General features: G+C 65.7%; 7 protein-coding genes across 9 annotated transcripts in view; 6 read left to right on the forward strand and 1 right to left on the reverse strand.

Moving 5' to 3' along the window:
• ISYNA1 (inositol-3-phosphate synthase 1) overlaps positions 1–27444 on the forward strand; it is a 146713-nt gene that overhangs the window by 49478 nt on the left and 69791 nt on the right. The window lies entirely within an intron of this gene.
• Positions 4610–5808, forward strand: JUND (JunD proto-oncogene, AP-1 transcription factor subunit). Its single transcript, XM_061474744.1, has one exon. The coding sequence runs from the start codon at positions 4777–4779 to the stop codon at positions 5734–5736; it is 960 nt and encodes a 319-aa protein (XP_061330728.1). The 5' UTR covers positions 4610–4776; the 3' UTR covers positions 5737–5808.
• CIST1 (colon, intestine and stomach enriched 1) lies at positions 7826–9592 on the forward strand. The gene is given in 4 exon segments (XM_061474742.1): positions 7826–8910; positions 9275–9370; positions 9373–9419; positions 9537–9592. Coding segments are annotated over 4 exon segments (1038 nt in total). The 5' UTR covers positions 7826–8048; the 3' UTR covers positions 9570–9592.
• Positions 10335–18575, forward strand: PDE4C (phosphodiesterase 4C). Of its 3 annotated transcripts, none has more exons than XM_061474664.1 (16): positions 10335–10375; positions 10874–11082; positions 14267–14455; positions 14539–14575; positions 14700–14764; positions 14899–14948; positions 15425–15537; positions 15612–15705; positions 15810–15988; positions 16060–16158; positions 16232–16396; positions 16479–16578; positions 16680–16834; positions 16922–17044; positions 17647–17829; positions 17909–18575. In XM_061474664.1, the coding sequence occupies exons 3-16, from the start codon at positions 14424–14426 to the stop codon at positions 18434–18436; spliced, it is 1923 nt and encodes a 640-aa protein (XP_061330648.1). In that variant the 5' UTR covers positions 10335–10375; positions 10874–11082; positions 14267–14423; the 3' UTR covers positions 18437–18575. The 3 variants fall into 3 exon arrangements, with proteins under 3 accessions (XP_061330648.1, XP_061330649.1, XP_061330650.1); XM_061474665.1 differs by having other exon boundaries at positions 15428–15537; XM_061474666.1 differs by lacking the exons at positions 10335–10375; positions 10874–11082 and adding an exon at positions 12829–13498.
• The window catches only part of THOP1 (thimet oligopeptidase 1), a 330628-nt gene continuing 322609 nt past the window's right edge, over positions 19426–27444 (forward strand). Inside the window, exon 1 of the mRNA XM_061474691.1 lies at positions 19426–19444. The gene's annotated coding sequence lies outside the window, so the exon portion shown is untranslated. The remainder of the gene's footprint in view (positions 19445–27444) is intronic.
• Positions 20251–23669, forward strand: RAB3A (RAB3A, member RAS oncogene family). The gene is made up of 5 exons (XM_061474756.1): positions 20251–20276; positions 21136–21363; positions 21509–21627; positions 21744–21868; positions 22260–23669. The coding sequence occupies exons 2-5, from the start codon at positions 21136–21138 to the stop codon at positions 22448–22450; spliced, it is 663 nt and encodes a 220-aa protein (XP_061330740.1). The 5' UTR covers positions 20251–20276; the 3' UTR covers positions 22451–23669.
• On the reverse strand, positions 23889–26858 carry MPV17L2 (MPV17 mitochondrial inner membrane protein like 2). The gene is given in 8 exon segments (XM_061474632.1): positions 23889–23931; positions 23978–24140; positions 24540–24636; positions 24710–24838; positions 25426–25481; positions 25484–25501; positions 25579–25749; positions 26671–26858. Coding segments are annotated over 8 exon segments (834 nt in total). The 5' UTR covers positions 26828–26858.

Genomic DNA, 27444 nt, shown 5'->3' on the forward strand with positions numbered 1-27444 from the left:
TTTCTGTGAGTAGTCTTAAGGGTTTGGGGTGGTTTAGAAACAGCCAACCTGGAAGCTCTTGATTGCTTCTCTTCCTGGCCAGTCCCTTCTGTCTCCCTCCTATGGCTTAAGGCAGGACTCGGGACAAACGTTCCTTTGGCCTTCAGGGGTTGTTCCCAAGAGAACTTGGTGATAAATGAGCATCTCCCAGTGAGCGTGTGGCTGAGTTGACTTCAGAGGGAAGTTCCCTTGGATGGAAAAGGCTTTTCTGGGATGTTTGTGTCCCCAACTCTGTTATTTCCCTCTTATTTCCCTTATTCCCCCCACACACTTTGCAAACTCGGTGACACAAAGTCCCGAGCGCTGAGATTTCTCCAGCTCATTCCCAACACCTGATGATTCCCTTCCCTCCACCTCCTCTTCTCCTCCTTTTCCAGTCCCTGGGGACACAGGCCAGGCTGTGAGCGTGTCCCAGCCGCAGGTTTGGGAAGCTCCTGGGAATTCCCAGCTCAGGGTATTCCCGTCTTGCAGCCCACGGGGCCGCAGGGTCCCATGAGGAAAACGCACCCACAAAACATCCTGGCTGACGGGAATGGAATGTGGGGAAGAAAGAGGCTCTGGCCTTGCCTCTGCCCCCTGAATGGGTGAAAAAGCTTAATTTTAGGGGGAAAGCTGATCTTGTGACTTGCTCTGAAGAGGTTTTGGGGTGGTTTCTGTTGTTTTGGGGGGTTGCACACCTGATTCCCCCCCCATTGGAGCCTGTTCTCTGCCACTGCTCCGAGGAGGAACATGCTTTTATAGACTTATTTTTTTACTGTTTCTAGAACTCCGTGGTAAGCAGGAATAAACCAACCTCTGCCAAGCGGTTCCCTCTCTGTCTGTACTGGTGCTGAGCCCCCCTGGACCCCAGCCTCACATCAACCCTTGCTGTAAGCAGCAACCCCCCAAGCAGATGGGCTTGCATGGAGCCGCTTCCAGGCGTTGGGAATGGGGCACACGTGTCCTCCTCCCTGCTGGAAACTCACCATCAACGCCCGGGTGGCATTTGAACAAAGCCCGGCCCGAGCCCTGTGTCAGACTTTCCCTTCCCAACCTGCTGCCTCCCTTTCGAGTCCCTCCAGCCACAGAACCTCCCCGTGTTCCTGGTGCATGAGGAAGCGGCAGCGCTGGCTGGATAAAGCCCTGCAACAATGGGGCCTTTGGCTTAGGAACAGGGCAGAGTCCTCCAAGTCTTCCTTATCTCCTGCTTGGAGCTCTGGGCTCGGGCCTGGGAGCTGCTGAGGTTCTGCTGTTGTTTAATGACAAGCCCAGGCTCCTGCAGCCTTTCCTAAAGCCTCCCCCTTCCTTTTTCCACCCCTGGAAGGCCAGCGGGGGACGATCTTCCTTGTGCAGCAGCGGGATGGGGGGGATGATGGCTCTGTCCGAGCAGCATTGAGCATGGGCAGCGCTGCCCCCGTTGCCTGTGCTTTTAGGGCTTTCTGCCCCAAAACGGAGTGGATGGGGCTGCTGTTTGCTGGAAAACCACAGCAAGCCAAGAACAAACCAGGGAGGAGCGAGATGAGAGCCACAACCAGGGAGGAGGAGGAAGGGCTGGGGGGGGGGGGGGGTGTTCAGCCCGGCAGGACCCGGCTGGTTAGGACCCATGGGGGCCAGCGTGGCCCTGTCTCTGTTCCCGGTGCCTTCGTGGCCGTGCCGGTGGCTCCGTGACTCATGGCTCCAGTGCCTCAGCACAGGAATAGTTCCCCAGCAGCCGCTTGTGACGCGGAGGGAGTGGCTGCCCAAATACTTGAAGGCTGCGCTAAGCAACTAAAAATACACGTCAAAGCCTCCTCCTCCTCCTCCTCCCCCTCCCCCTCGTGTTTTCCTCCTTTCTTTATGTTTTTTTTTTATAACGATGATGTTTTTTCGTGCCTGGGTTCACTGTCTGAGGCCCCCGGGGCCATTGCAGCCCCTTGGGACCAATGTGGGGTTGGCTTTTGGGGGCGGGCACTGGTGGCCGCTGAGTCCTTGTATTCCCTGCTCTGTTCCTCTCTCTCCCTGCGGCAGTGACTAAGAGGCAGCTTCCCCTGTGAGCCCCGAGCCCACGGAGCGCATCCCGGGACAGCGACCGCTCTCCCTTGTTCCCTTTATGCAGGAGCAGGGCAATGCGGGTGCACCCATGGTGGCGTGTGGGCATCTCGCGTTGAGGCTGTGGGTGTCCAGCAGTGCTGCGACACCTTGTCTGGTTGAAGCAGGCTCAGGCACCACCAGCATCAAGGAGCTGGGAATGGTCCCATGGGAAGAGCGGGAGCTGCGCGGGGTCCTGCCGCAAGGATGCTCTGGTGCCCGTGGCCCTGGTGTTGCGTGGCTGAGGTCCGGTGGTGGCAGCGGTGACACGGGCTCATCCCAAACCCTCACCGCCTGCTCCAGGGTAAATATATCCCGGCTGGCAGGTGGGAAGCGCAGCGTGACTCAGGGGGTGCCCGGCGCCGCCGGGAATAGCAGCTCCGTCCCCGAGCCGAGGTGACAGTGGCACTGCCACCAGCCCCATGGGCAGCGACCGCCCCGCTCCTGCTCCCCACGCCTGTGCCCTCCCGGGGGGCAGAAGGGGCTGAATCACGGCCCTCATTAAATGCTCATTAAGAAAATGAAGCTGCCGCCTCGCTGCGGGCATCGAGCTGCCACCACCGGTGGTGACTCCGGTTTGGGGACAAGGGACACGTGGGATGAGCACCAGTGGCGATGGGGGGGAGGCGGCAGGATGAGGACAGGGTGTTGTGACCCTGGCAGAGGTGGGGTTTTGCTGGTGGGTGCTGGCGGCTGGGCCCAGCCGGAGCACGGATCATGGCTTGTGGATCGCGGCTCGTGGATCGCGGCTCATGGCTCATGGCTCATGGCTCGCATCCGTGGCCACGGGCCAGCCGCTCTTCCAGGGAGGCCCTGGGGCCGGTTCGTTCCTCCTGCAACTGATTAAAGCACCTTCAGCTGAAGCTGGTTCTCATTTCATCCAGCTGCAGCCCCATTGCGATGGGGGTGCAGGCAGGAGCACATCCATGGATCCCCATGGGGTGCAGGCAGCCCTGTCCACGGGTGCATCCGCACCGGATGGGGACGGATGCCCTGGGGCAGGAGGAGCTGCTCCCCCGGTCCCCATCCATCGCTGTGCCCGGACGGGACGCCAGAACCTGCCGGTCCGGCCGCACCGCTCCCTAATGATGGGCTTGCAGCGGAAACAGGGACAGGGAGCCCGGGCCCAACCCCCCCGGGGCACCGGCACCGGGGCTGGGACAGCCCCAGGGAAAGGCGCTGATTTGGGCTTTAATCAAGGCTTTGGTTGGGGTTCCATCGGCTGCGAGGGGGGGCCCAGCCTTGTCCTGGTTGTCACCGGTGTCCCCTGTGGCCTGAGCCGTGCCCTCATCCGCCACCATCACCTCCCGTCGGCACCGGGTCCCCCCGCGACCCCTCCGGCGGGGGCCGCATCCTGCCGGTGCCGGGAGGGGGGGGGTTATCGGCGGCCATCGGCCCTGACGTCAGCCGCTGACGCCGATCCGCCCCCTCAGCCGCCCGCGGGCCTGGCCGGCCGTGACGTGCGGCGGCCCCGCCGCTTAACCCCTTCCGCACCGCCGGTACCGAGGGGGGGGCCGCAGGGGTCCCTTGTGCCGCTGCATCAGGGAACCGCCGCGGCGGGAGCCCCCCCCCCCTTCCCCCCGTGGTGAACCGTGCGGTGGCACCGCTGTCACCGGGGCACAGCGACGGTAGTGCCGGTGGGACGGGGGGGGGGGGGGCGGCACGCACAGCTCACGGGCTGGCTGCTCCCGGTGTGTTTGGATCATTGACCTCCAGTGCCTTTCACCGGTGCCCATTGCCCGATGTCAGGTCCCGGTGCCCATTGCCCGGTGTCAGGTCCCGGTACCCCTTTGCCTGGTGTTGGTGCCCGGTGCCCCGTTCCCATTGCCCGATGTCAGATCCCGGTGCCCCTTTGCCCGGTGTCAGGTCCCGGTGCCCAGCCCCGGTGCCGCTTTGCCCGGTGGTGGTGCCCGGTGCCCTGTTCCCATTGCCCGGTGTCAGGTCCCGGTGCCGAGCCCCGGTGCCCGGTGCCCCGTTCCCATTGCCCGGTGTCGGTGCCCGGTGCCCCGTTCCCATTGCCCGGTGTCAGGTCCTGGTGCACAGCCCCCGTGCCCGGTGCCCCGTTCCCATTGCCCGGTGTCAGATCCCGGTGCCCATTGCCCGGTGTCGGTGCCCGGTGCCCCGTTCCCATTGCCCGCTGTCAGTTCCCGGTTCCCGGTCCCGGTCCCGGTCCCGCCCCTCCCTTTTGTGCCCATCATCCCCGGCGGGGGGCGCGCGCGCCTTCGCGGGGCCACGTGACCGCCCCCTCCCCCGCCTTGACGTCAGCCCAGCGGCCCTCGCGCTGTTTTCCCGTTTACCCTCCGGTTGCCCCGGTAACGGCGGGGTTGAGAGGGGGGGGAGGGGCACGAGTGGGCGTGGCCCCGCCCCCCTCCCCCCCCCCCCCGCGCGCTCTCGAGTCCCGCCCTCCCCTGGTATGGAAGGGGGGGAGAGAAAAAAGTAGGCGGGGCGAGGACGTCATCTGCAGCCAATGGCTGCTCGGTGCGATGACGTCACCGTGACGGCGGCGCCAATAAAAGGGGGGGCGCGAGGCGGCGCGGCGGCGGCAGTCGCGTGTGCGCGCGCGGGAGCGGGGACGCAGCCGGTGCTACCGGTACCTCCGGTTCCCCCTTTCCCCCCCCCCTTCCCCTTCCCTTCCGGGCTCCTTCCCCCCCGCCCCGGCCCCGTTCCCCCGCAGCCGGGCGGGGGAGGAGGATGGAAACACCCTTCTACCATGATGATGTGTTGAGCGGGCTCGGCACCGGCTTCGCCCCGTCCTCCGGTAGCACCGGGCTCCTCCTGCCTTTCCCCGGCGGCAGCATGATGAAGAAGGACGCTCTCGGGATGGCTTTACCGGAACAAGTCGCGGCGGCTTTGAAAGCACCGGGTGCGTCCAGCGGCGAGGCGGCGGGGCTGCTGGGCTCGGCCGAGCTGGGGTTGCTGAAGCTGGCGTCCCCCGAGCTGGAGCGCCTCATCATCCAGTCCAACGGGCTGGTCACAACCACGCCGACCACCGGCCAGTTCCTCTACCTCAAAGCGGCCGCTTCCGAGGAGCAGGAGTTCGCCGAGGGCTTCGTGAAGGCGCTGGAGGACTTGCACAAGCAGAACCAGTTGGGCGGCGGCGCGGCGGGGAGCGGCGGGGCAGCGGCGGCGGCGGCAGGAGGAACCGGCGGGGCGGGCGGCAGCGGCGCGGGCGAGCTGCCCTCCGCCGGGCTGGCCCCGGAGCCGCCGGTGTACGCCAACCTCAGCAGTTACCCGGCCGTGAGCTACGCCGCCGACCCCGGCCCCTTCGCGGCGCCCCCTCCGCGGCTGCCGCCGCCGCCTCCTCCTCCTCCTCCGTTAAAGGACGAGCCTCAGATCGTGCCGGAGGTGCCGAGCTTCGGGGAGAGCCCCCCGCTCTCCCCCATCGACATGGACACGCAGGAGCGGATCAAGGCGGAACGGAAGCGGCTGAGGAATCGCATCGCCGCTTCCAAGTGCCGCAAGAGGAAGCTGGAGCGGATCTCCCGCCTGGAGGAGAAGGTGAAGAGCCTCAAGAGCCAGAACACGGAGCTGGCCTCCACCGCCAGCCTGCTCCGGGAGCAGGTCGCCCAGCTCAAGCAGAAGGTCCTCAGCCACGTCAACAGCGGCTGCCAGCTCCTGCCGCAGCACCAGCACCAGGTCCCCGCGTACTGACCCTCGACGGACCCGGGGGGACGGCCCCTGCACACACCCCCCCCCTCTCCCCTCTTTGCTCCCCGGGCACGGACTGAAGGGGCCCGGGCGTGGACTTGTGGGGCCTCGATGGGGGGAGATGGACACAGCGTTCCCGGGGGGGCCGCCCCGCGAACGGACTGAGGGGGAGCCCGGCCCCCCCCCCGCGCCCAGCACATTCCAGTGAGGCCCCAGTAAAACCCCAGGACACGGAGCCCGACTCCTGGCTCTCTGCTGCGTCGGGCGGAGGGAGCGGATGGGGCGGCGCGGGCAGGAAGCGGCGCGGCCGGCTGCCATCTTGGGGCGGGGGGGGGGTGGAAGAGAATGAAGGGGGGTTCGGGGTGTTGGGAAGGGATTGGGGGTGTCTGTGAGGGGAGTGGGGCTGCCCCCGGGGCTGGGAAGGGGGTTCTGAGGGCCCTTTGGGGGGGTAAGGGGGTGTTGGGAAGAAGGGGACTCATCGGGTTATTGGGGAGGGTTTGGGTGTTCGGGGGAGCCTTGGGCTGGGGGGGGTCTGGGACTCACTTGGGTGTGAGAGGGGGCTCCCTTGGGGGGGGTCTGGGGTTGTTTGGGCTCACTTGGGGGTGTTCTGGGGTAGTCCCTATGGAAGGGGAGGTGAGGGGAGCCTGGCTGCTGCGGCTGCCCCAGCTGAGGGACCCCTTGGGGCTGCTGGTGCCTCCATGGGGGGGTCCGACCCCCTTGCCCTGACACCCCGGGGTCACCCCACAGCACCCGCCTGGGCCCCACTGGGGTTGAGCCTCAGCGACTCCTCCCTGGGCTTTGGCAACCGCCTTGGCTTCCTGGCACCTCCATCGCTCCTCCTCTCGTCCCCCACCTGTGGGGCCTGGTCCCGGCTCCATCCCATGGGGCAGCACCCAGGGATGTGGGGACGTTGGGCCCTGGCTGGGCCGTGCCCACACCGGGATCGCCGCGGTCCTTGGGGCACCGGGCCCCTGCTCGGGGTGGTGGCGGCCGGGTTTGGCCTCCCGGAGGAAGCTGCTTCCCCGCCACGCGGAACATGGCTGCGCTGCGCCCCGGATGTGTGGTGATGGACGGCGCGGCCGCAGGCTCGGTGCAGCCCCGCGGCTGCCTCCAGCACCGGGTTTGGTGTCCCCGTGTCCTCACATGGCCGCGTCCCCAGCTCACCACATCCTTCGCACCTCAGATCCCTGCGTGCCCAGGTCCCCATGTCCCAACATGCCCATGTTCCTGCACTCCGTGTCCCCACATCCCTTTGTCCCCGTGTGCCCGGGTCCCTTTGTCCCCACATCTCCCATATCCCCCCTCCCGGGCCGTTGCAGGCAGCGCTGGCTCCCGGTGCTCGGGATGCGCTCCCGGTGCTCGGGATGCGCTCCCGGTGCTCGGGATGTGCTCTCGGTGCTCGGGATGCGCTCCCGGTCCGGGGCGGCGGGGGGCCGGGGGGGGAAGTCGCTGCGCTGCGCTCCGCTGCCAGCAGGAGGCGCCACGGGCGGGGCGGATAAAGGCGGCGGCGCGGTGCCGGTGGTGCCCGGTGCAGCGGCATGGCCCGGAGCGCGCTGCGCCTGCTGCTCTGCTGCGCCGCTGCCCTGCTGGCCGCAGGTACCGGGGATGGGGGTCCCGGTGGGGCTGTGTGCGCCGGTGGCACCGGGGGCGGGGGCTCCGTGTTCCTGCAGCACTGGGGAGGGACAAGAATGGGGTTACTGGGGGGTCCTGCCCTGCTCGGTGGGGCCGCATCCAGCCCTGCGGAGGTGTCCGCAGCCCCATGGCACCGGGGGCACGGGGGGGGGGGCGTTGCACGCACACCCCGGGGGTCCCAGGAGCCCCTTTTGGGGACTGGTCACCTGTGGCTGGCAGCACCCAGGGCAGGATGCGGGCTCCGGTGCTGCCAAACCGGCTCACGGGAGTGGGGATGCTCCAGTACCACCCTGGGGGCTCTGGTGCCTGTGCTGCTGTGGGCCCCTGTTTCCAGCCTGGACCCCCAGCATCCCCGCTGTACCCTGAGGTGCCTCTTTGCACTTATCCCAGCTCAGAAGCTGCCCCCCCCCAATGCTGAGCGCTTGGCGATGGCGTTTGCTGCCATTGCAGCACATGGGAATGGCCCATCCGGGTGGGTCTGGTGGCTGTGGGGACCCCCAGCACCGGGCACGCTGGGTGCTGGCTGTGCCGTGGGGCCAGGCTGGCCCTGCTCCTCCCCTTGTGCAAACAGGGTAAGGCAGATAAAGGCACTGCCCAGCAAACGCTGCCATGTCCCACGTGGCCACAGCTCCGATGTCTCCAGTGTGTGCCACAGGGGCCCGGCTGGCACATGTCCCTGTGCCATGGCACATGCCTACCACTGCCACAGGTTTGTCCCCCATGGCGCTGTGCCTGTGCCAGGATGGCTTGGGACAAGGCTCTTCCTTACCCGGGGTTTCTGGGATCTGCTATTGGCCAAATCCCGTTTTCTGGTCCCCTCTGTGTCCTTGCTGACCAGGTCTCTCCTCCACGCTCTAGATACAGCCCATGGCCACGGTACCGGTTCAGAGACAGGAGTGTCACAGTCCCCATCCAGTTCAGTCGCAGCCACCAGCCGGGGGACACCCGATGTGTCTCCATCTGGCTCTGACACGGGGACGGCTGATGTGTCTCCAACCAGCAAAGCAGCAGCGTCTACACCACCTCCTCCCAACCCAGGCACCACAGTGTCCCCATCCAGCACACCGGCCTCAATGGTGCTTAAGGCACCTTTTTCCGACACAGCTGCAACGTCAGAGCCAGCAGCACCAACATCTTCATCCCACCCAGCCACAGCATCGTCTCCCTCTGGGATAACGGGATCACCAGGAGCTCTGACAAACCCATCCAACACAACCACAGCACCGTCTCCATCCGGGACACCAGGCTCGGTGGAAGCAATGTCTCAATCCAGCACGGCCATGGCACCATCTCCATCCAGGACACCGGGCTCGGTGGAAGCAACATCTCCATCGAGTGTGACCACGGCACCGTCTCCATCCCCCCCAGCCGTGCCCAGCTCTGCGGCCACAGGACATCCCCCCAGCTCCACGGCAGCACCAGCCCCATCCTCACCCGGGTCCTCCAAGCCCCCTCCTGCTCCCAGCTCACCCACAGTGAGCCCCAGTCCCACCAGCACCAGAATGGCACCAGCCATGGGCACCAGCGCCGTGGTTGGCAGCTCCGGTGAGAGCCAGGCCGGGGGGGCACCGTGCAGGCAGGGAACCCCCAGACCTGTGCCCATGGGCACAGCAGCAGCCCTGGGACCCCCTAAACTCCCTGCTCACAATGGGGCAGAGGGGCTCAGGGGTGCTGGTCCCTGGGGGAGCCCAGAGCCCCCCTGGGCTGCCCCATCCTCCTTGGACCCTATCCCTAGCCCTGGAGGTGATGTGGGAGCCGGGTTCTGGGGCTGTGAGGGGTGGGACCAGTGCTGGCAGTGGGAGCTGGAGCCAGTTCTGAGCTCCTCTCGCCCCAAGACCTCCTGTGGTGCTTGGGCACAAGGCTTGGCAATGCTATGGGGGGTAACTGGGTGCCCATTTCCACCCCACAGCGCAGCCCCCCACCAAACCCAGCCCTGCCGTGGTCACCATCATCTGCCTCTTCATCTGCCTGCTGGTGGGGGGCGCAGCGGTGCTGCTGGTGCGGCTGTCCGGAGCAGGACCCCCCGATTCCAACACTTGGACGAGGTGCCCATGGTGCGGGAGGGACCGGGGGGGGCGGCGGGGGGGGCAACTGGCAGTGACCGGGGGGGGGGGGGAGCAATGGGGGCCGTGCTACGGGCACTCACCCCGCTCTTTGTCTCTCTTTCCTAGAGCAACCCAGGTGACCCCCCCGCTGCTCAATAAAGAAGCTGCTGCCTTGGCTCTGGTTTCCCCTCTGCTCTGCTCCATCCCCAGGGACAAAGCCCGGTCCCGGGGGGAGGCCTCGACCGCTTTTGGGGTTCCCCCCCCCCCCCCCGGCTGAAGCCCACGGGGTGGGTGCGGTGCTGCGCTGGGTGCTGGGGGCCACGCAGCCCCCCCCCCTCGGCGCGGTGGGATGGGATGGGAGGGAGCGCGCGGCCAGGCACGCACATCGCCTTCCTTCTGCTCCGCTGCACTCGGCGGGGCCGCGGCGAGGACCGGGCGCCGGTAAGGGGCTGGGGGCAGGCGGCAGGGGGGACCCTCACACCGGGACCCGGCATCACCTGGGTTTGGGCTGAGGGTGCTGCGGGTGCTGGTCAGGGCTTGGGGGGCTCAGTACTACAAGGGGGGGCGGTGTCCATAAGTCACCCCCGGTGCGCCCCGGTTCCGCACAGACAGCGGGTAACGGGTGCCCGTGGCTGATTGTTAACGAGGCACCAGCGGGTCCATGGCTTCCGTGGGTGCCGCAGAACGGAGGCCACCCCCTGGCCTCGGCCCGACGGCCCCCGACGGCCCTTGGGGGCACCTGAAACCCCAAGCGGGGCCCGAGCTCGGGCAGCGGCCGAGCCCCGGTGCCCACAAATCACGGGCGGGAGGAACCCGCGGGTCCCGGTCCCGGCCGGGTCCTGCCGCCGACACCCCCCCCCCCCCCCCCCGCCCCACCGGCGGCGGCGGCGGCTCCCTGAGCTCCCCCCTCCTCAGGGACCGCGATGCGACGGAGCCGGACGGCGCTGCCCTTCCTCGGCGCGGAGGTGAGACCGGGACCGAAACCGGGACCGGGGGGAAGGGGGTGTCCCCGGTACGAGCGTCCCAGCGCCGGGCCCCCGGGGAGCAATAACCGGGCCGGCGGCGCTCAGCGGAGTTAATTATCCCCTTAATGGGCGGTTAATTATTATTCACCTCCGAAACTGAGTGCCGGCTCCGGGGGGGTTTCAGGCGGGGTCTCATTGGGGGGGGGTGGTCCCCTCCATTGGCGACAGTGGCGGGGGGGGGGGGGGGGAAATGTCTCTGCGGCTCCGTGCACTGCGGGCATCGCTGCCGGTGCACCGGCAGTGCCCCCACCCCCGGTAACCGCGGGGTGCAGCGCGGCACCGTGCCCGGCAGGGGGCACCCGCGTGCTACCGGCGCCCGGTAACGGCGGCGTGGAGGGAGGCCACGGGGCAGGGGACCCCCGTTCCGCGGAGGGGGGGGACACACGGACAGCGGGTACCGGGACCCGCGCCCCTCACCGCTGCCCTGCTTCTCCACAGCGCTGCCGCGACGCCGCCGATGCCGCCCCGTCGGGAGCGGGAGCGGCGCTGGGCGCCGTCCGCCGGCGGTTCTCCGGGAGCCCGTTGCTGCCGCCGTTGGGCTGCCGCTTGGCGGAGGGGGCCCGCGGCCCCCAGCCCGAGGGCTCCCGGGTGGTTTTCACCATCGAGGAGAGCGGCCCCAGCAGCGGCGACGAGTCCGAACCCCCCCGGTAAGAGCGGAACGGGGCGAGGGGGGGGGGGGGAGGTGTTTGCTTGCCCCGGTGGCACCGGGATGGGGTTACCGGGCAGGGCGCTGCCGTCGGTGCCGCTCCCGGTTTCAGCACCGGCGGGCGGACAGCGGCACCGGGACACCGGCACCGGCAGAGAGCCCGGTGCCAGCTGCCGGCGTAGGACAGACCCTGCCATTGCCGTCCCTGCTGCTCCGGCCCCGATCTGTCCCGATCGCCTCCATCCCTGTCCCCATTCCCATCCCCTCCGTCTCCATCTGCCCCATCCCCTTTACCCCACCACCCATCCCTACCCTCCTCCCCTGTCCTAGTGCTTTCCATCCCTGTCTGTTTACAGTCCCCTCCATCCCCATCCCAGCTGTCTCCATCACCCATCCCTGTCCCCATCCCTGTCCTCAACCCCTCTCTCCGTTCCCCCCTTCCCTGTTCCCATCCCGTGTCCCAGCCGGCTGCCAGCCTGCCCGGGGGTGACCTTGGTCCCTCCCTCCCGCTGTGGCTCCGGCCCCGCTGCAGGGTTATTTTTGGGCCGTTCCCCTCCTCCGTGCCCGTCCCAGCCCGGCTTGTGGGGACAGCACGGGGCTGGCACAGCCGGCGGACGGGGCTCCGGTGTCACTCGCCGCAGACACGTGTGCGATGGGGACAGCCGAGCCCGGAGGGGACAGGGACTGGGTGTCCTGGGGACGGGCACTGGTTGTCCTGATGTGCCAGGGGCTGGGAGGGCAGCTCTGCCCCCGGCCCCCTGCCCTGATGTCCCCATGATCTCTGGGGACCCTTCCACCCCTATCCCGTGGTTTTCGGGGTCCCTGCCGTGCTGTTATCAGGGGAGGAAGGGGTGGGGGGGGGCGTTGCTGTCCCTCCTGAGTCCCTGCCAGCTGCTGGATATTTTTGTGTCCGTCGGGAACAGCCGGGATCCATCCAGCGGGGCCGGCCTCATCCTGCTGCTCCCTGTCTCAGAGCGGGGCTCAGCAGGCATCGAGGCGCTCCTGGCTCCCACAGTGGCACAGCCCCACCGCGTGTCCGGGGATGCTCCGGCCTCAGCCCCGTCCCTGGTTGGCACCGCTGGGTCTGTCCCTTGGCTCGCTCGGGGTGTGGGGGGGCTCCGCTGTCCCCGGTGCGCGGGCACAGCACCGCTGCCCTTTCGGGACACGGGGGTGGCCCGGGGCCAGCGAGGGGCCACGTGCCCGCGCACCGGGGACCAGACACCGGGTGAGGGGGGGGGGGGATCGCGCTGCTCTCTCCGGAGCCAGGCGCTTGTTTGATTTCCCGGGGGGGGGGGGGAATGGAAACTTTCCCGGGGCCGGGGCTGGGGCGGCCGCGCGCTTCCTGCTCCGCACCGGCGCCGCCCCGAGGGGTCCCTGTGCCGGGCCATGCTGCCCCCCCCGCCCCGCTCACCGGGGGCTTCGCCCGCCGCGTCCCCCCCCCTCAACTCCCCCTGTGCTCTGGAGGAAGCTCCGCATGAACCAGAGCATCCGCCTGCAGCGGCGCTTCACCGTGGCGCATCCCCTCTGGTAAGGACGGGGCGGGGGGGGAAACGCTGGTGGGTCCCCAGCAAAGGGCAGGAGGAAGCTCCAGGGTTGTACTTGCTGGGATGGGGTCAATGTTGGACCTCCCCCCAATGCTGTGGCAAGTCCCAAGGCTGTGGAGCCGCAGGGATGTGGGGCACAAGCAGGGGACAGCGGGGGGGGTCCCTGTGGCTGAGCCGGGGGGGGGGGGGGGGGCGCCGTTGGTGGAGAGTGGCTGAGCACGGGCACACTCATTGCAGTGATGGGCACGCAGGGACCCTGCGGGTGACAGGCGTCTGCTCCATGGCACGGGGGGGGGCGTAATGGGGAGAGAAAAGCGGCTTTATCCTGCACAGCAAAGCACCAATGCAGCCCCCATGGCACAAGCGGGCATCTCGCTGCCCTCCCCACCATGGAGCTACATAGGGTTGGTTTTGGGGTGCCCCTCTGCCCGCACCCTGAGGTGCTGGTGGGTGCCAGCCCCACTTGTGTGGGCGCTGTGGGGATCAGCCGATCCCTCCTCAGCAGCAATAGCACCTATTTATAGCAGCCCCCGGCCCCCCCGGCCCCGCACGGCCGGTATTCATCCTGTCACTGAAACAAGGGAGTTCCACTCGGCATCAGCCCCGGTGTGGGGACTCGTGTCCCCCCCCGCCCACCCCGGGGGCTGTCACCGGGCTGGACCCAGACACAGGCATCACCCGTCGGAGCCACAATGCGGCTTTGTGTCCCCGGTACCATCGGGGACGCGAGGCCGAGGCAGGAAAACAAGGGGCTGCGGGGTGGCACAGCCGGTGCCTGCCCGGTGCTGCCAGTGCCGGGGACGGCCGCGCCGCGGGCACCGGGGCGATGCAGCCGGGCAGCCGGTGCCCATCCCGCAGGCACTCCTGCATCGGGTAGGTGCTGGGCACCCGGCGGTGCGGGGGGGACGGGGTGGCCCCATGAGCTCCCCCAGTTCACCCAGTGCTCTGCTGGGGTCCCATGTCCCTGTCCCCATGGTGATGGCGGGGGGGGGGGGAAGACTGTGTCCCTCCTGCAGCCTTTCCCATGACCCCAGTGCTGATGGAGCAGGAGGAGGGGGGTGAAGCAGCCACAGCCACCATGGCGGGGCCACTGTCCCTGTCCCCATGTCCCTTGTACCCCCCCCCAGACCCGCGTGGCTGCCTGGTGGCTCTGGTTGGGGTGTCCCCAAGGGCCAGGGCTTGGTTTCCCCAGCGGTTGCTGTCGTTTGACATCCTTTGGCTCCGTGCCGTGGTTTGGACTCTGTCCCCCCCATGGGACGCGGCGCCCTGAGCCAGGCTGGATGGAGGCTTTAGGGCTTTCAAGGACTTGGGACAATCGGGACCCATGGTGCTGGGGACAGGCAGGAGCTGGCTCTTCCCAGGGTCTCTGGAGCCAGGGGCATCACGACCTGGGTGCCATGGGACAACCCTGCCTTTGCTAAGCCCGCACTGGGGATGTGGGGCTCCACATGCACTGAGCTGTGGCCATTCTCAGCATTGGGGTGAAGGAGCCGGCAGGGCCAGGCTGGGCAGTGACTGGCGTCACCGCAGGAGGCACCACGAAGAGGATGGGGACCGGGTGGCATCTGCCGAGCTGTGCCCATGGGCTGAGGTCCCTGGGCCACCCGTTCCACTCCAGCCTCATCCCCTCTCCCCCTGCAGCTTTGACCTGGAGAATGGCCCCCCCGGCCGGGCCGTGCTGGACCCCCAGGCCAGCCCTGGTGCGGGGCTGGTCCTCCAAGGCACCTTCTGCCATGGCCAGCGCCGCGAGTCCTTCCTGTACCGCTCCGACAGCGACTACGACCTGTCCCCAAAAGCCATGTCCCGCAACTCCTCCATCGCCAGCGACCTGTGAGTGTCCCGTCCCCCCCGCCCCGGTCCCCGGGACCCCCCCAGTGCCCTCCCTGCTGCTCACGCTCCCTTTGCTCCCGCAGGCATGGAGAAGACATGATTGTCACTCCCTTCGCACAGGTGGGTGCTGTCCCCGTGCCCTCCTGAAGAGGGGACGGGGCCCTTGTGCCCAGCACTGGGGTTGGGGTCCCGGGGGGGGTCCTGCCCTGCCCCAGCTCCCTCCCCCCCCCCCCCCCCCCCCCAGGTCCTGGCCAGTCTCCGCACGGTCCGAAGCAACCTGACCCACCTGCAGGACCACGCTGGCATCAAGTGAGTTGGCCACAGGATGGGGAGGGTGAGGGTCTTGCCTGTGGGGGGGGGGACGGGGACAGACTCTGACCCATGGCAAAGGGGGGACCGCCATGGGGGTCCCGTCTGCTGAGCCCCCCCACCATGTTCCACAGGCGAGGATCGAGCAGCAGCCTGCCCTCCGGGAGCAAGGCCAGCCTCACCGGTGAGTGCCGGCGGGGAAGGGGGGGATGCTGCTCCTGTGGTGACCTCTCTGGCCCTGTATCCCTGTGGATGGGTCCTGCTGGGCCCTTGGGGGTGCAGCAAGGCCCCTCCTGCACCGTGGCTTTGTCCTTTGGGATCCATGCCTGGTTTTCGGCAGCTCCTCCCATGGTGGGAAGGCTCCGGTTGACGTCAAACCTTCCATTAATAAAACCCAGCATGAGCAGGGCCCCGTGGGAGCCCCAGGCTTGGCTCTCACCCCATGGGGCCAGTGGGGCAGGCTGTGTGTGATGGGGGTGGTGTGATGAGGCTGAGCCCCATACCCAGGGATGCTTGAGCTTAGCCCCTGGTCCTGGCTGCTTCCCTGCATCCCCCTGTGTGCTCCCATCCACTGTCTTGGCAAGGGACATGCCGTGGCCAGTAGCCTGTGTGTGTCCCCATGGCGGGTCCCCGTGCCAAGCTGATGGGTGTCCCCAGCAGAAGATGCCCACCAGAAGCTCTCCCGGGAGACCCTGGAGGAGCTGGATTGGTGCCTGGACCAGCTGGAGACGCTGCAGACGCGGCACTCGGTCGGCGAGATGGCCTCCAACAAGGTGAGCATCCACAGAGCCCCTGGGGAGGGGAGCAGGGTCCTGACTGCCCTCTAAGCCCTGCCCGCTGCCCCCAGTTCAAGAGGATGCTGAGCCGGGAGCTGACGCAGCTCTCGGAGACCAGCCGCTCCGGGAACCAGGTCTCCGAGTACATCTCCAGCACCTTCCTGGGTGAGGTCCCCCCCCACCTCGGTGCCACCTCTGCCGGCAGCAGGGTCCTGGCGTTGGGTTCCCCCCCAACCCGGTCTTGCTCACGGTCCCCTGTGCCGGCCCAGACAAGCAGCACGAGGTGGAGATCCCGTCGGCGCTGGCCAAGGACAAGGAGAAGGAGCGTCGGAAGCGCCCCATGTCCCAGATCAGCGGCGTCAGGAAGCTCACGCACGGCTCCAGCCTGGCCGCTGCCGGCATCCCTCGCTTCGGGGTGCGCACGGACCAGGAGGGGCTGCTGGCTAAGGTGGGTGACCCAGGCGGCCCTGGGGTGCCTGGCACTGGCCCCACATGGACCCCTGTCCCTCTGCTCCTCAGGAGCTGGAGGACACCAACAAGTGGGGGCTCAACGTGTTCAAAGTCGCCGAGTACTCGGGCAACCGCCCGCTGACGGTCCTCATGTACAGCATCTTCCAGGTGAGCATCCCAGCGGGATGGCCCCATCCCTGTGCCCGGATGGGGATGAGCCAACCCCTGGCCCTCCCTGCAGGAGCGTGACCTGATGAAGACCTTCCGCATCCCCGTTGACACCTTCATCACCTACATGCTGACGCTGGAGGACCATTACCACGCTGACGTGGCTTATCACAACAACATCCACGCCGCCGATGTAGCTCAGTCCACCCATGTCCTCCTCTCCACGCCTGCTCTGGAGGTGAGCCCTGCTCACCCAAAGCCACTGTCTGTGTCTGGCAGGGCCGTAGCCCATCAGAAACACCTTTTCCCCCTATCCCTAGGCTGTCTTTACGGACCTGGAGATCATGGCCGCTATCTTTGCCAGCGCCATCCATGATGTTGACCACCCTGGTGTCTCCAACCAGTTCCTCATCAACACCAGTGAGCTGGGGCACAGGGATGGAGATGATGGGGGGGGGGGGGGGAACAGGGGGACCTTGGCTTCCAGCAGCTGCCCCGGGGTGACCGGTGCCATCCTGCAGACTCGGAGCTGGCGCTGATGTACAACGACGCCTCCGTGCTGGAGAACCATCACCTGGCCGTGGGCTTCAAGCTTCTCCAGGAGGAGAACTGCGACATCTTCCAGAACCTGAGCAAGAAGCAGAGGCAGTCGCTGCGCAAAATGGTCATCGACATGGTATGGGGAACCCTGACCCCCCCTCCCTGGCTGGGGGGGGTTGTGGGGGGGTCAGGCTGAGCCCTGTTCCCAACTTGTCTTATCCAGGTGCTGGCCACGGACATGTCCAAGCACATGAATCTGCTGGCGGATCTGAAGACAATGGTGGAGACCAAGAAGGTGACGAGCCTCGGGGTGCTGCTGCTGGACAACTACTCCGACCGGATCCAGGTGAGTGCAGGGATGCAGGGAACCCTTCCTGGCATTGCAGGCACTGGTCCTGTCTCTGGACAGGACTGCTGGGACGTCCTGTTTGGTGCCACTCCATCTCCCAACACCATCGGCCATGGCCAACAGGGTTCCTGGCATAGGGGGGTGGCCCTGGGGGACAGAGGACTCTGAAGTGATGCCGTGGCTGTGTCATAGAATCAGGGAATGGGTTGGGTTGGAAGGGACCTTAAAGCTCCTCCAGCTCCAACCGCGGGCAGGGACCCCTTCCACTAGAGCAGCTTGCTCCAAGCCCCTGTGTCCAACCTGGCCTTGAGCACTGCCAGGGATGGGGCAGCCACAGCTTCCCTGGGCACCCTGTGCCAGCGCCTCAGCACCCTCACAGGGAAGAGCTTCTGCCTTATCTCCAACCTGAACTTCCCCTGTTTCAGTCTGAACCCATCACCCCTTGTCCTATCGCTGCAGTCCCTGATGAAGAGCCCTTCTCCAGCATCCTTGTAGCCCCTTTCACACACGCTGGAAGCTGCTCTGAGGTCTCCACGCAGCTTCTCCCCTCGAGGCTGAGCAGCGCCGATGTGCTCAGGTCTGTGCCCCTGTTTCCCCAGGTCCTGCAGAACATGGTGCATTGCGCCGACCTCAGCAACCCCACCAAGCCGCTGGAGCTGTACCGCCAATGGACCGACCGCATCATGGTGGAGTTCTTCCACCAAGGCGACCAGGAGCGGGAGAAGGGCATGGAGATCAGCCCCATGTGCGACAAGCACACGGCCTCTGTGGAGAAGTCCCAAGTAAGGGCAGCATCATGGGGGGGGTCAGAGGGGGCTCCACAGGGCTTAGGGCTGAGGGCTCAGCTTTGCCTTCTTTCAGGTGGGCTTCATTGACTTCATTGCGCACCCGCTGTGGGAGACGTGGGCTGACCTGGTGCACCCGGACGCGCAGGAGCTCCTGGACACGCTGGAGGACAACCGGGAATGGTACCACAGCATGATCCCGCGCAGCCCGTCCCCCCCGCCCGCGGGGCATGGAGCATCCCCTGCCAGCACCGACAGGTTCCAGTTCGAGCTGACGCTGGAGGAGGAGGAGGAGGAGGAGGAGGAAGAGGAGGGGGAGCTGGACACGGAGCCGGAGGGCGCAGAGAGCCCCTTGGAGGAGGACAACAGTGGCTCCAAGACACCAGCCACAGACGACTCGGGGTCGGCTGACATCAAGTGCCTGTCACCCGGCCCTGGGGACTCGGACTCACCCGTCACCTGCCCCAGGGATGTGGACAACCGGCAGGCACTGGAGGGGATGATGCCAAAGGACAGCGGTGGCAGTGGGTGCTCAGAGCCGGGGCCTGCGGGGCTGTGCCTGGACACGGAGGGCAACGTCACATTCCTGCCCCTGGGCACGTAGCGGCACCGGCCGTGGGTCCCCCTCGCTGCCGCAGGGATGTGGGACTGGGCACTGCCCCGGTGAGAGCATCAGCACGGCAGGGACACGGAGGGACCCAAAGTTTGTCCCCATTTGGGGGGGTCCTGATGGGCACAAGGACTCTGCTGAAAAGGCCCCTGTGCTCTTCAGACAGGGCTTGGGAACACTGTGCCCCAGCCCCATCCCACCGTGGGGACGTGGAGGCTCACAGGGCTCCGGGGACGAGGTCCTCCATGGGGCCAAAGGCGTTTTGACCTCTCTCTAGGCGGCCCCTGGCCCAACACAGCCCCACGGAGGGCCGGCGAGGGGGATGAAGGGTGCTGGTGCCAGCATCCTCAGCACGGCCGAGTGCCGGTGCCCGTGGTTTATTTATTCAGGGCCGGGTTCACCGTTCCAAGCCTTTTGTAGCTCACGTTTCCATACAAGCCCCCCCTCCCCGGGTGCACTCACGTCAGGACACGGTCCCGCTCTGCCATCAGCACTCGAAACGCTGCCTTTGGACTTTGCACTTGGGGCCCCAGCGGGTGCTGTGACCCCCCCCTCTGTGTCTCCACAGGGGCCGGGGCATCCCCTGAGGTTCCTTTTGGTCTTCCTTCACTTCCCAGAGATTAAACCTGGTTTGTTCCCTTCCGAACACGAGCCTTGGGAGTGCCAATGCCCAGCGTGGTTGGTGGCCCCGTTTCCTGCCAGGCACCGAGGGAGGGGTGTGGGGGCCCCCCCCCTGCTCCGTGTTTGAACAAAAGCTTGCTCCTCCCTGCCAAACGCAACGGGTTAAGGTAAATATTGAACCGCCGGCTTGGCGCGGCGCTGAGCCCTTCCCCTCGCTCTTCCGCATCGCTCCCAACGGTGATTTACGGCTGCAAACACGTCCCCACCCGTGGCACTGCCCCACCGGGGCCCCGGCTCCCGTGTGCTCCTCTCGCATCCCTGCTGGATCCCAGCGCTGGGTGCCGCAGGAGCCGGCGGGTGGAGCGGTGCCAGCGCCGTCTCGCAGGCGGGTGCTCGGCATCTCCCCCCCTCCCGTCTCCGGATGAAGCGGAGCTGGGCGCCGGCAGGTTGATGGGAACCAGGCTCCCAGAGCTCCAGATCCAGCCCCAGGGGCAGGGAGCGGGCCGGGAGCTGATGGAAAAACCCTTTTCACCCCTTGCTTGGCTGAGGGGCGGCATCACCCAGGCACCAAGGAGGGCGGTGGAGCCCATGCCCGGGGGAGGTGCAGTGCGGCTGGATGCATCCCTGCCTCCCGGCCGTGCCGTGATGCTGAGGAGGCTCAGGGCCATGTCCCTGCACCCAGTGGGCTCCAGGCAGAGCCTGAGGGTGTCCAGCTCCATCCTTGCACAGGCTGTGACATCCTCGACGCATCCCTGAGGAGCAGCCATATGTTGCCTCCCTCTAATCCCCTCGAGGCTCGGGCAGGACATTGGCGTACACGGCCAGGTACCCCTGTCTGGGGATGGGGATGAAGCTGCAGGCCTGAAGTGGGGGGGGGGGGGGGGTTGGAGCTGTGGCGATAGGGCGTCATATCGCGACAGGGGAGGCTGTGAAAGCCCTGCACCCCCGCTCCCCCAGCGAATGGTTCCCCCCGCGGCCCAGCCGAGGCGCCGCCGGACCGCACCACTGCGCGCTGCAAGGGGGGAGCCCCGGCGGCGCCCACCAACCCCGCCCGGCACCGTGTCTATCGCAGAGCGCTGACCACCAATCAGCGCTTCGCTTTGGGGCCCGGGAGGTGACGTCGCGACATCATTTACATACGCCACGCCCCTTCTCCTCCCCAGCGAGACGTCACCCGGGCTCTGCAGTTGCTGCAGGAGGAGGCGGCGTGGAGGTGAGCGAGCGACATCCCCCCCCCCCCCTTTTCTTACCCCCCCCCCTTCAACCGGGTACCCCCCCCCCCCCGGTACCGGGGGGGGGGGGTACCCGGTTGAGGGGGGGGGGGAGGGGGCAGCGAGAAGCTGACTGCAACGGTGTTGGGGGGGGGGGAAAGATGCATTTGGGGGGGGGGGCGCCGTGCATCCCCGCATCCACCCATCCCCTGCATCCCAGCATCATCTCCCCCCCCACCACCCCGCACCTCCCATGGCGGCTCCCGCAGCACCGAGCGCGGCGTGTGCGGGCACTGCTGCAGGTGCCATTTTGCAGGGGAGATGCGGGAGAGGCTGCAGCGCCCTCAATGCAGCCGCAGTCCCGTTGCTGGGGTCGTGGTACACCCCCCCCCCCCCTTTGCCATGGTCGTGGTGTCCCTCTTTGCCAGGATCATGTCCATCCCTTTGCCAGGGTCGTGTCTACCCCCTTTGCCAGGGTTATCATGTCGTCCCCCCCCTTTGCCAGGGTTGTGTGTACCCCCTTTTGCCATGGTTGTGTTCCCCCCCCCTTTGCTTGGGGTCATGGTCCCCCTTTTGCCAGGGTTGTGTTGCCCCCTCTTTTGCCAGGGTTGTGGTCCCCCCTTTGCTGGGTTCTCTGCACCCCATCTTTGATGCAGGCACCTTCTTGGGGTGGCTGCATTGGGGGTGATGGGTCCTGGCCCTGCAGAGTCCTTTGGGCCCAATCACCCGTGTTGGTGGCAGCTCCCAATCCAAATAGGATCAAACCGTGCCTGCCCCAGTGGGAAACCGGTGGCACCGGGGCCTGGCATCGGGTGCGTTTGCCATCCCTGTCATGGCCTCTCCTGTGTCCCTGCCTTGCAGATGGCGTCCGCTACCGACTCCCGCTATGGGCAGAAGGAATCCTCGGACCAGAACTTCGATTACATGTTCAAAATCCTCATCATCGGCAACAGCAGCGTGGGGAAAACCTCCTTCCTCTTCCGGTACGCTGACGACTCCTTCACACCGGCCTTCGTCAGCACCGTCGGCATCGACTTCAAGGTCAAGACCATCTACCGGAACGACAAGCGCATCAAGCTGCAGATCTGGGTGAGACCCCGGCACTGGGTGCTTGCTGTGGGGCTGTTTGCTTCGCAGGGGTGGTGGTGGTGGTGGTGGTGGTGTGTGTGGGGTGATGCTGGTGCTGCTGTCCCCGGCCGGGTGGCACGGTGCTGATGTGCTGCTCTCACCCCAGGACACAGCCGGCCAGGAGCGGTACCGCACCATCACCACCGCCTACTACCGCGGTGCCATGGGCTTCATCCTGATGTACGACATCACCAACGAGGAGTCCTTCAACGCCGTGCAGGACTGGTGAGCACTCAGGCAGGGTTCTGGGGGGTCCATTCCCCCCCAAATACCTTTCCCAGGCATCCCCATCACCCATCTCTGCCCCCCCATCATCCGGTCCCTTTTTCCCTTCCCCTAAGGTCCACCCAGATCAAAACCTACTCGTGGGACAACGCCCAGGTCCTGCTAGTGGGGAATAAATGTGACATGGAGGATGAGCGCGTCGTCTCCTCGGAGAAGGGCCGCCAGCTCGCCGAGCACTTGGGTGAGCCGGGGTGGGGGGGACACCCATCTGCCCCCCCACCCCCATGTCATTGAATTCAGGGCTGGATTCCCTCCCTGTCATTCTGCTTTGAGAGCGGCAGTGACTTGTCCCTCAGTGCATAAGGAATAAGGCATCACCGGGGGAAGGGGTGTGTGGGGAGGTGATGCTGCTTCCCATTGCAGCACCAGAAACCTGCCGAGGGGATGGAGCTGGGTGGCTGCAGGGGCAAGGATGGAGCCGGGTGGTCCAGGTGTGTGCAGCGCACGCATCCCTTCACTGGTTAATGATGGGAGGAGGAGCCGGGGAGGGTTCTGCTGGGCACAGCCCTGATCTATATCCATGTGTGTGTGTGTGTTTGTGTGTGTCCCCTTCCTCTGCCTGCATCCTCCAGGCTTTGAGTTCTTCGAGGCCAGCGCCAAGGACAACATCAACGTGAAGCAGACCTTCGAGCGCCTGGTGGACATCATCTGCGAGAAGATGTCGGAGTCGCTGGACACGGCCGACCCGGCGGTCACCGGCGCCAAGCAGGGCCCCCAGCTCACGGACCAGCAGGCCCCCCCGCACCAGGACTGTGCCTGCTAGGACCAAGCCCCCCCCCCCCCCCCCCCCAACACCCCTCAATACTGGTCAGTGCACCCCTCTCCTCCCCCTGAGCCCCTCTTCTTGGGGGGGGTCCCACGGGGGCTTTTGCTGCTGATACCTCCGAAAGGGCTGCAGCCCCTCTAGGAGCCCCCCCTTCAGTTAGGCTCTGCCCCCTCCAATCCCCTTAATTTATTTTTAAGCCTGGGCTGGTAGACACCCCCCCCCCTTGTTCTGCTTTTAATCACTCCAAACCCCCCTTTTCCCTGAGGAATACTATTTTCTCTGCTCACCCCCCATCCCATCCCTCCCTTGGGAGCAGGGATGCACCCCCTGCCCTTGTGGGGAGCTGCAGTGGGACCCCCCCCCCCAAACCTCAGATCCCCGCTGGGCCTCCCCATGTCCCCATCCCCAGCCTGGCCTGCCCAAAGAGCTCCTTGGGGGGGGGGTCTCTTTGTGCCCGGCTCTTCCCCCCCCCAAGATGGATGGATACTTCCTATCTCTTGTTTATTTGTATAAATAGATGCTAATTTATGCTCCCGCCGTCTTCCTCCTTGTACATAAAGAAGAACCCCTTGTAAATAGGTGTAGAAGTGACGCTGTGCGTGACCTGCTGTGCTGTGGCCGTGTTGGTGCATCCAGGTTTTCTTTCTCTCTGTGGTAACCTTGCTTGTGAATATCTTTGCAAGAGAAATCTTCTTTAAAGGTACCCCCAAAACCCACCCAGATGCATCCCCGAGAGCTCGGCCGAGCAGCCTGCAGCAAGTTAGCCCTGCTTTGGGGATGGGGACCTTGGTACAACCCCGGCTTTGCCTCCATGGGGACCATTGTGTTGCTGATTTGCTACGGGGCGTTCGGCTCCTCCTGTGTTCCTGTAGTACCGTGCTTCTGTGGAGACTGTGCCCACGTGGATGTTCCTGTAGCAAACCTGGACCTGGAGGTCTTGCTTCCCTCTTATTTATTTTTCTTGGAGTTCTGTGTTTTTAATTTCCAGGTTCCCCCCCCCCCCCCCCTTTTTCCCTGACTGCAAATCCCACCTCCCTTCCCCTTCCCCTTTCCTATTTTTTTGGTGAAGTTTACTTATGGAAGAGTTAACTCTGTACTGTACAAATGTCAAAAGTGTCAAAAAAAACAAACAAAAAAAAAAAAAGAAAAAAAGACAAATTTCCTAAAAATCACTGTATTCCAGAAATGGTGTGAAGAAATAAATCACTGCTGATCACTGGCCTCTGGGGGTCACTGCGGGCGCAGGGCAGGGCGGGGGGGGGGGGTGCCCCGTGTCCGTACCCGCGGCCCCGCTGCCGACCTCGTCTCCAAAGAGGAGCCAAAACTGCTCTGGTGTCTTCATGAGCATCCTCCAAAGGGCTCCTGGCAGCTCGGGTGGCCCCTTGGTGCCGGGGGGGGACCACAGGAGGGATGAAGACAGCTCCAAGGCACTGGGTTAAGCTTTAGGAAAGCCAACATTGAGGCAGCTCCCGTTGATGCTGGAAACAAGGGAAGGTCCCGGTGAGGGGCCAGACCCTGCCCAACCGTTGCCTTAGAAGCACCCAGCTGCCTCCGCATGGGTTCAGCCGTGGCAGCGAGCAGGCGGCTGCGCTCACACCGCTCTTATTTATAGGCACCGGGTGGCTGCAGGAGCCCACGCATGGGGATGGGGAGAGGGGGGGTGAGGAGGAGCTCAGCGACTCCAGCTCTGAGGACAGAGCAGCGGCAGCAGCAGCAGCAGGGAACGGGCTGAGGTTCCAAAGGGGCAGCGTCCTCTTTGCCAAGCAGCCAGAAGAGGAGCAGAGGAAGGCGCTGGAGCGGAGCAAGGGGCCAGGCTTGCCCTGGAGAAGGGCAAATCAACCTGTCCGGAGGGGGCAAAGCGGAGCTGCAGCAGCTCCTCCCCACGCCAGGGGCTCTGTGGATGGAGAGAGACAGAAACCGCTCTACAGCCCACCCTGGGGCAGCGATGGGCTCCAAACACAACCCCAACGCAGTGCTGCGGCCAACAGAGGAGTTAAGCAGCAAGCACTGAGGTGGCGGTGATGGTCGCCAGCCATTGCTTGCGGTAGGGGGACTGAGGCACGGAGATGCCCAGAAAACATCTCACCATGGGGAGAAGCCTCTGGAAAACGCTGCCATGAGAGCAGCTCCTTCACATCCCCGGCCCTGCGCTGGCTGTGCTCCGTGCTCGGGGGGGTGCCGGGCTGGAAAACAGGAGAGGTGCTGTGTGTGGGGTGAGCCCGGCGATGGGGATGCCCCCCCGGTGCTGGGGCTCACCCTGTGTTTGAGGTAGGAGAGGTACGTGTCCCAGCCCAGCGTGACCACGTTGACATAAATCACCCGGTACTTGGGGGGCACGAAGAGGAAGTTGATGAGCTGAGCCCCGGGCCAGACGCACCAGTCAGCCTGTGGAGAGCAAGGAACCACAGTCACAGCCTGGCTTGGGTTATAGGGACCTTAAAGCTCATCCAGCTCCAAGCCCTGCCACTGGGACCCCTTCCACTGGAGCAGCTTGCTCCAACCTGGCCTTGAACACTGCCAGGGATGGGGCAGCCACTGCTTCTCTGGGCACCCTGTGCCAGCGCCTCAGCACCCTCACAGGGTCAGGGTTAGGGTGCTCCTGCCTTATCTCCAACCTGAACTTCCCCTATTTCAGTTTGAACCCATCACCCCTTGTCCTATCGCTCCAGTCCCTGACGCAGAGCCCCTCTCCAGCATCCTTGTAGCCCCCTTCACACACTGGAAGCTGCTCTGAGGTCTCCACGCAGCTTCTCCTCTCCAGGCTCAACAGCCCCAATGTTCTCAGCCTGGCTCCACACAGGAGCTGCTCCAGCCCCTGTTCATCCTCGCGGCCTCCTCTGGACTCACCCCAACAGCTCCAAGTCCTTGTGCTGAGGCCACCAGCACCACACACAGTGCTGCAGGGGGGGGGTCTCACAGAGCAGAGCAGAGGGGCCCCCGATGAAACCCGAGGGCAGGAGGGGTGGCTTTACCTTGTAAAACTCCCAGAATTTGTCCTTCAGCTCCTCCCAGCTCTCCCTCAGAGCCTGCCCTCCAGCGTGCCCATGCCTGCGGGACACAGCATCAGTGCATGGCGGTGCTCCGGAGCTCAGCACCACGGGCGCAAGGAGGGTGCTGGCACCTACCCAGGAAGTACCAGGCGCCCAGGGCGGGCGATGCCACCAGCTGGTCCATGAAGACTTTCTTGAGGATGGTTCTGAGCCCCCTCACGCCCCGCGCCGGGAAGGCAGCGTCGAGCCACAGGTACCAGTAATGCATGAGCGGGCCCATGCTGCAGCCGATGGCGAACATCCGCCCTGCAACACAACACCGGGCACCCGTGCATTATTCATGTGGCTGCCCCACGGCCCCGGCGGCGGGTCTGGTGCTGGGGGGAGCACAAAGGCTTCGTGTGGTGCCGGGGAGCTGGAGCCTAATTCCTGCTCCATCGGAATGAGGATGAGTTCAGAGGCATAAATCATAGACTTCAGAATGGGTTGGGGTGGAAGGGACCTTTAAAGCTCATCCAGCTCCAACCCCTGCCACGGGCAGGGACCCCTTCCGCTGGAGCAGCTTGCTCCAAGCCCCTGTGTCCAACCTGGCCTTGAACACTGCCAGGGATGGGGCAGCCACAGCTTCTCTGGGCTTCTCTCAGCACCCTCACAGGGAAGAGCTTCTTCCTTAGATCTAACCTGAACTTCCCCTGTTCCAGTCTGAACCCATCACCCCTTGTCCTATCACTGCAGTCCCTGATGCAGATCCCTCTCCAGCATCCTTGTAACCCCCTTCAGACACTGGAAGCTGCTCTGAGGGCTCACTGCAGCTTCTCTTCTCCAGGCTGACCACATCAGCTCCTGGGGGTTTGCAGAGAGGTTTTCAGGAGCACGAGTTGCTGCTCACGCTCCTGTTGATGCAGCCCAGGATACGGGTGGTTTCGGGGCTGTGAGCGCACACTGAAGCCGGCTCACGTTCATTGTCTCATCAACCAGCACCCCGAGTCCTTCTCCTCAGGCTGCTCTGAACCTCTTCTCCCCGCCGCCTGTGGCTGCGCCTGGGGATTGCCCCGACCCACGTGCAGGACCTTGCCCTTGGCTTTGCTGAGCTCCATGAGCTTGCCCTTGGCCACCCCTCCAGCGCATCCAGGTCCCTCCGGATCGATCCCTTCCCCACCCGTTGTGTCCCCGCCCCACGGAGCTCGGCCTCAGCACCGCCGTGGGTACCGCTCCCGCCGCTGTCACCTGTGCGCGCCGGCTGCAGGTCGGTGCCCGGGTGCCGCCGGCAGTGCCAGGCCTGCTGCAGCACGTCCCCGGTGGCCAGCATGGCTCCGCAGCTCGCCGTGTTGGTCAGCAGCAGCAGCCGCCCCGTGAAGAGCCGCCGCCAGCCCCGCGCCAGCATCCTGCGGGCCCCTGCCGGGGGGGTCAGCGGGGATGGAGACACCCCCATAGCACCCCGGGACCCACTGATCTAGCACCCCTGAGACCCCATTACCCCCGCCGTGCCCCCGGTACTGATGCTGTACCCCGGTACGCGCGCCATGGTACCGGTATCATGCCATGCTCCCGGTACCCGTGCCTTGCTGCCGGTACCCGTCCCATGTGCCCCGTATCTGTGCCATGCTCCCGGTACCCACGCCTTGCCCCCGGTACCCGTGCCATCCTTCCAGTACCGGTGCACCCCTGTACCAGCGCCTTGTCCCCGGTATCCGTGCCATGTTCCCCATACCCGTGCCATGCTCCCGGTACCCGTGCCATTGTACAAGTACTGTGCCATGCTCCCGATACCCGTGCCATGCTCCCTGTACCCGTGCCATGCTCCCGGTAGCCATGCCTTGCCCCCAGTATCTGTGCCATGCTCCCGGTACCCGTGCCATTGTACAGATACTGTGCCGTACTCCGGTACCCGTGCCATGCTCCCGGTAGCGGTGCCATTGTACAGGTACTGTGCCATGCTCCCTGTACCCGTGCCATGCTCCCGGTACCCCGTGCCATGCCGCCGCTATCGGTGCCATGCTC

The sequence above is a fragment of the Pezoporus flaviventris genome, unplaced genomic scaffold, assembly GCF_033815535.1.
Source record: "Pezoporus flaviventris isolate CSIRO_AGI_PZ_B2104156 unplaced genomic scaffold, CSIRO_AGI_Pfla_v1 ptg000080l, whole genome shotgun sequence".
NCBI lineage: Eukaryota > Metazoa > Chordata > Aves > Psittaciformes > Psittacidae > Pezoporus > Pezoporus flaviventris.

Excerpts from the sequence above, each read along its gene's own strand:
- JUND (XM_061474744.1), top strand. The coding sequence starts at position 4,777 with ATGGAAACACCCTTCTACCATGATGATGTGTTGAGCGGGCTCGGCACC.
- RAB3A (XM_061474756.1), top strand. The coding sequence starts at position 21,136 with ATGGCGTCCGCTACCGACTCCCGCTATGGGCAGAAGGAATCCTCGGAC. Across the intron at positions 21,628-21,743 it reads TTCAACGCCGTGCAGGACTG|GTCCACCCAGATCAAAACCT; the intron begins GTGAGCACTCAG and ends CCTTCCCCTAAG. Across the intron at positions 21,869-22,259 it reads CCAGCTCGCCGAGCACTTGG|GCTTTGAGTTCTTCGAGGCC; the intron begins GTGAGCCGGGGT and ends TGCATCCTCCAG.
- PDE4C (XM_061474666.1), top strand. The coding sequence starts at position 13,452 with ATGCAGCCGGGCAGCCGGTGCCCATCCCGCAGGCACTCCTGCATCGG. Across the intron at positions 14,576-14,699 it reads TTGTCACTCCCTTCGCACAG|GTCCTGGCCAGTCTCCGCAC; the intron begins GTGGGTGCTGTC and ends CCCCCCCCCCAG. Across the intron at positions 16,835-16,921 it reads GCAAAATGGTCATCGACATG|GTGCTGGCCACGGACATGTC; the intron begins GTATGGGGAACC and ends TGTCTTATCCAG.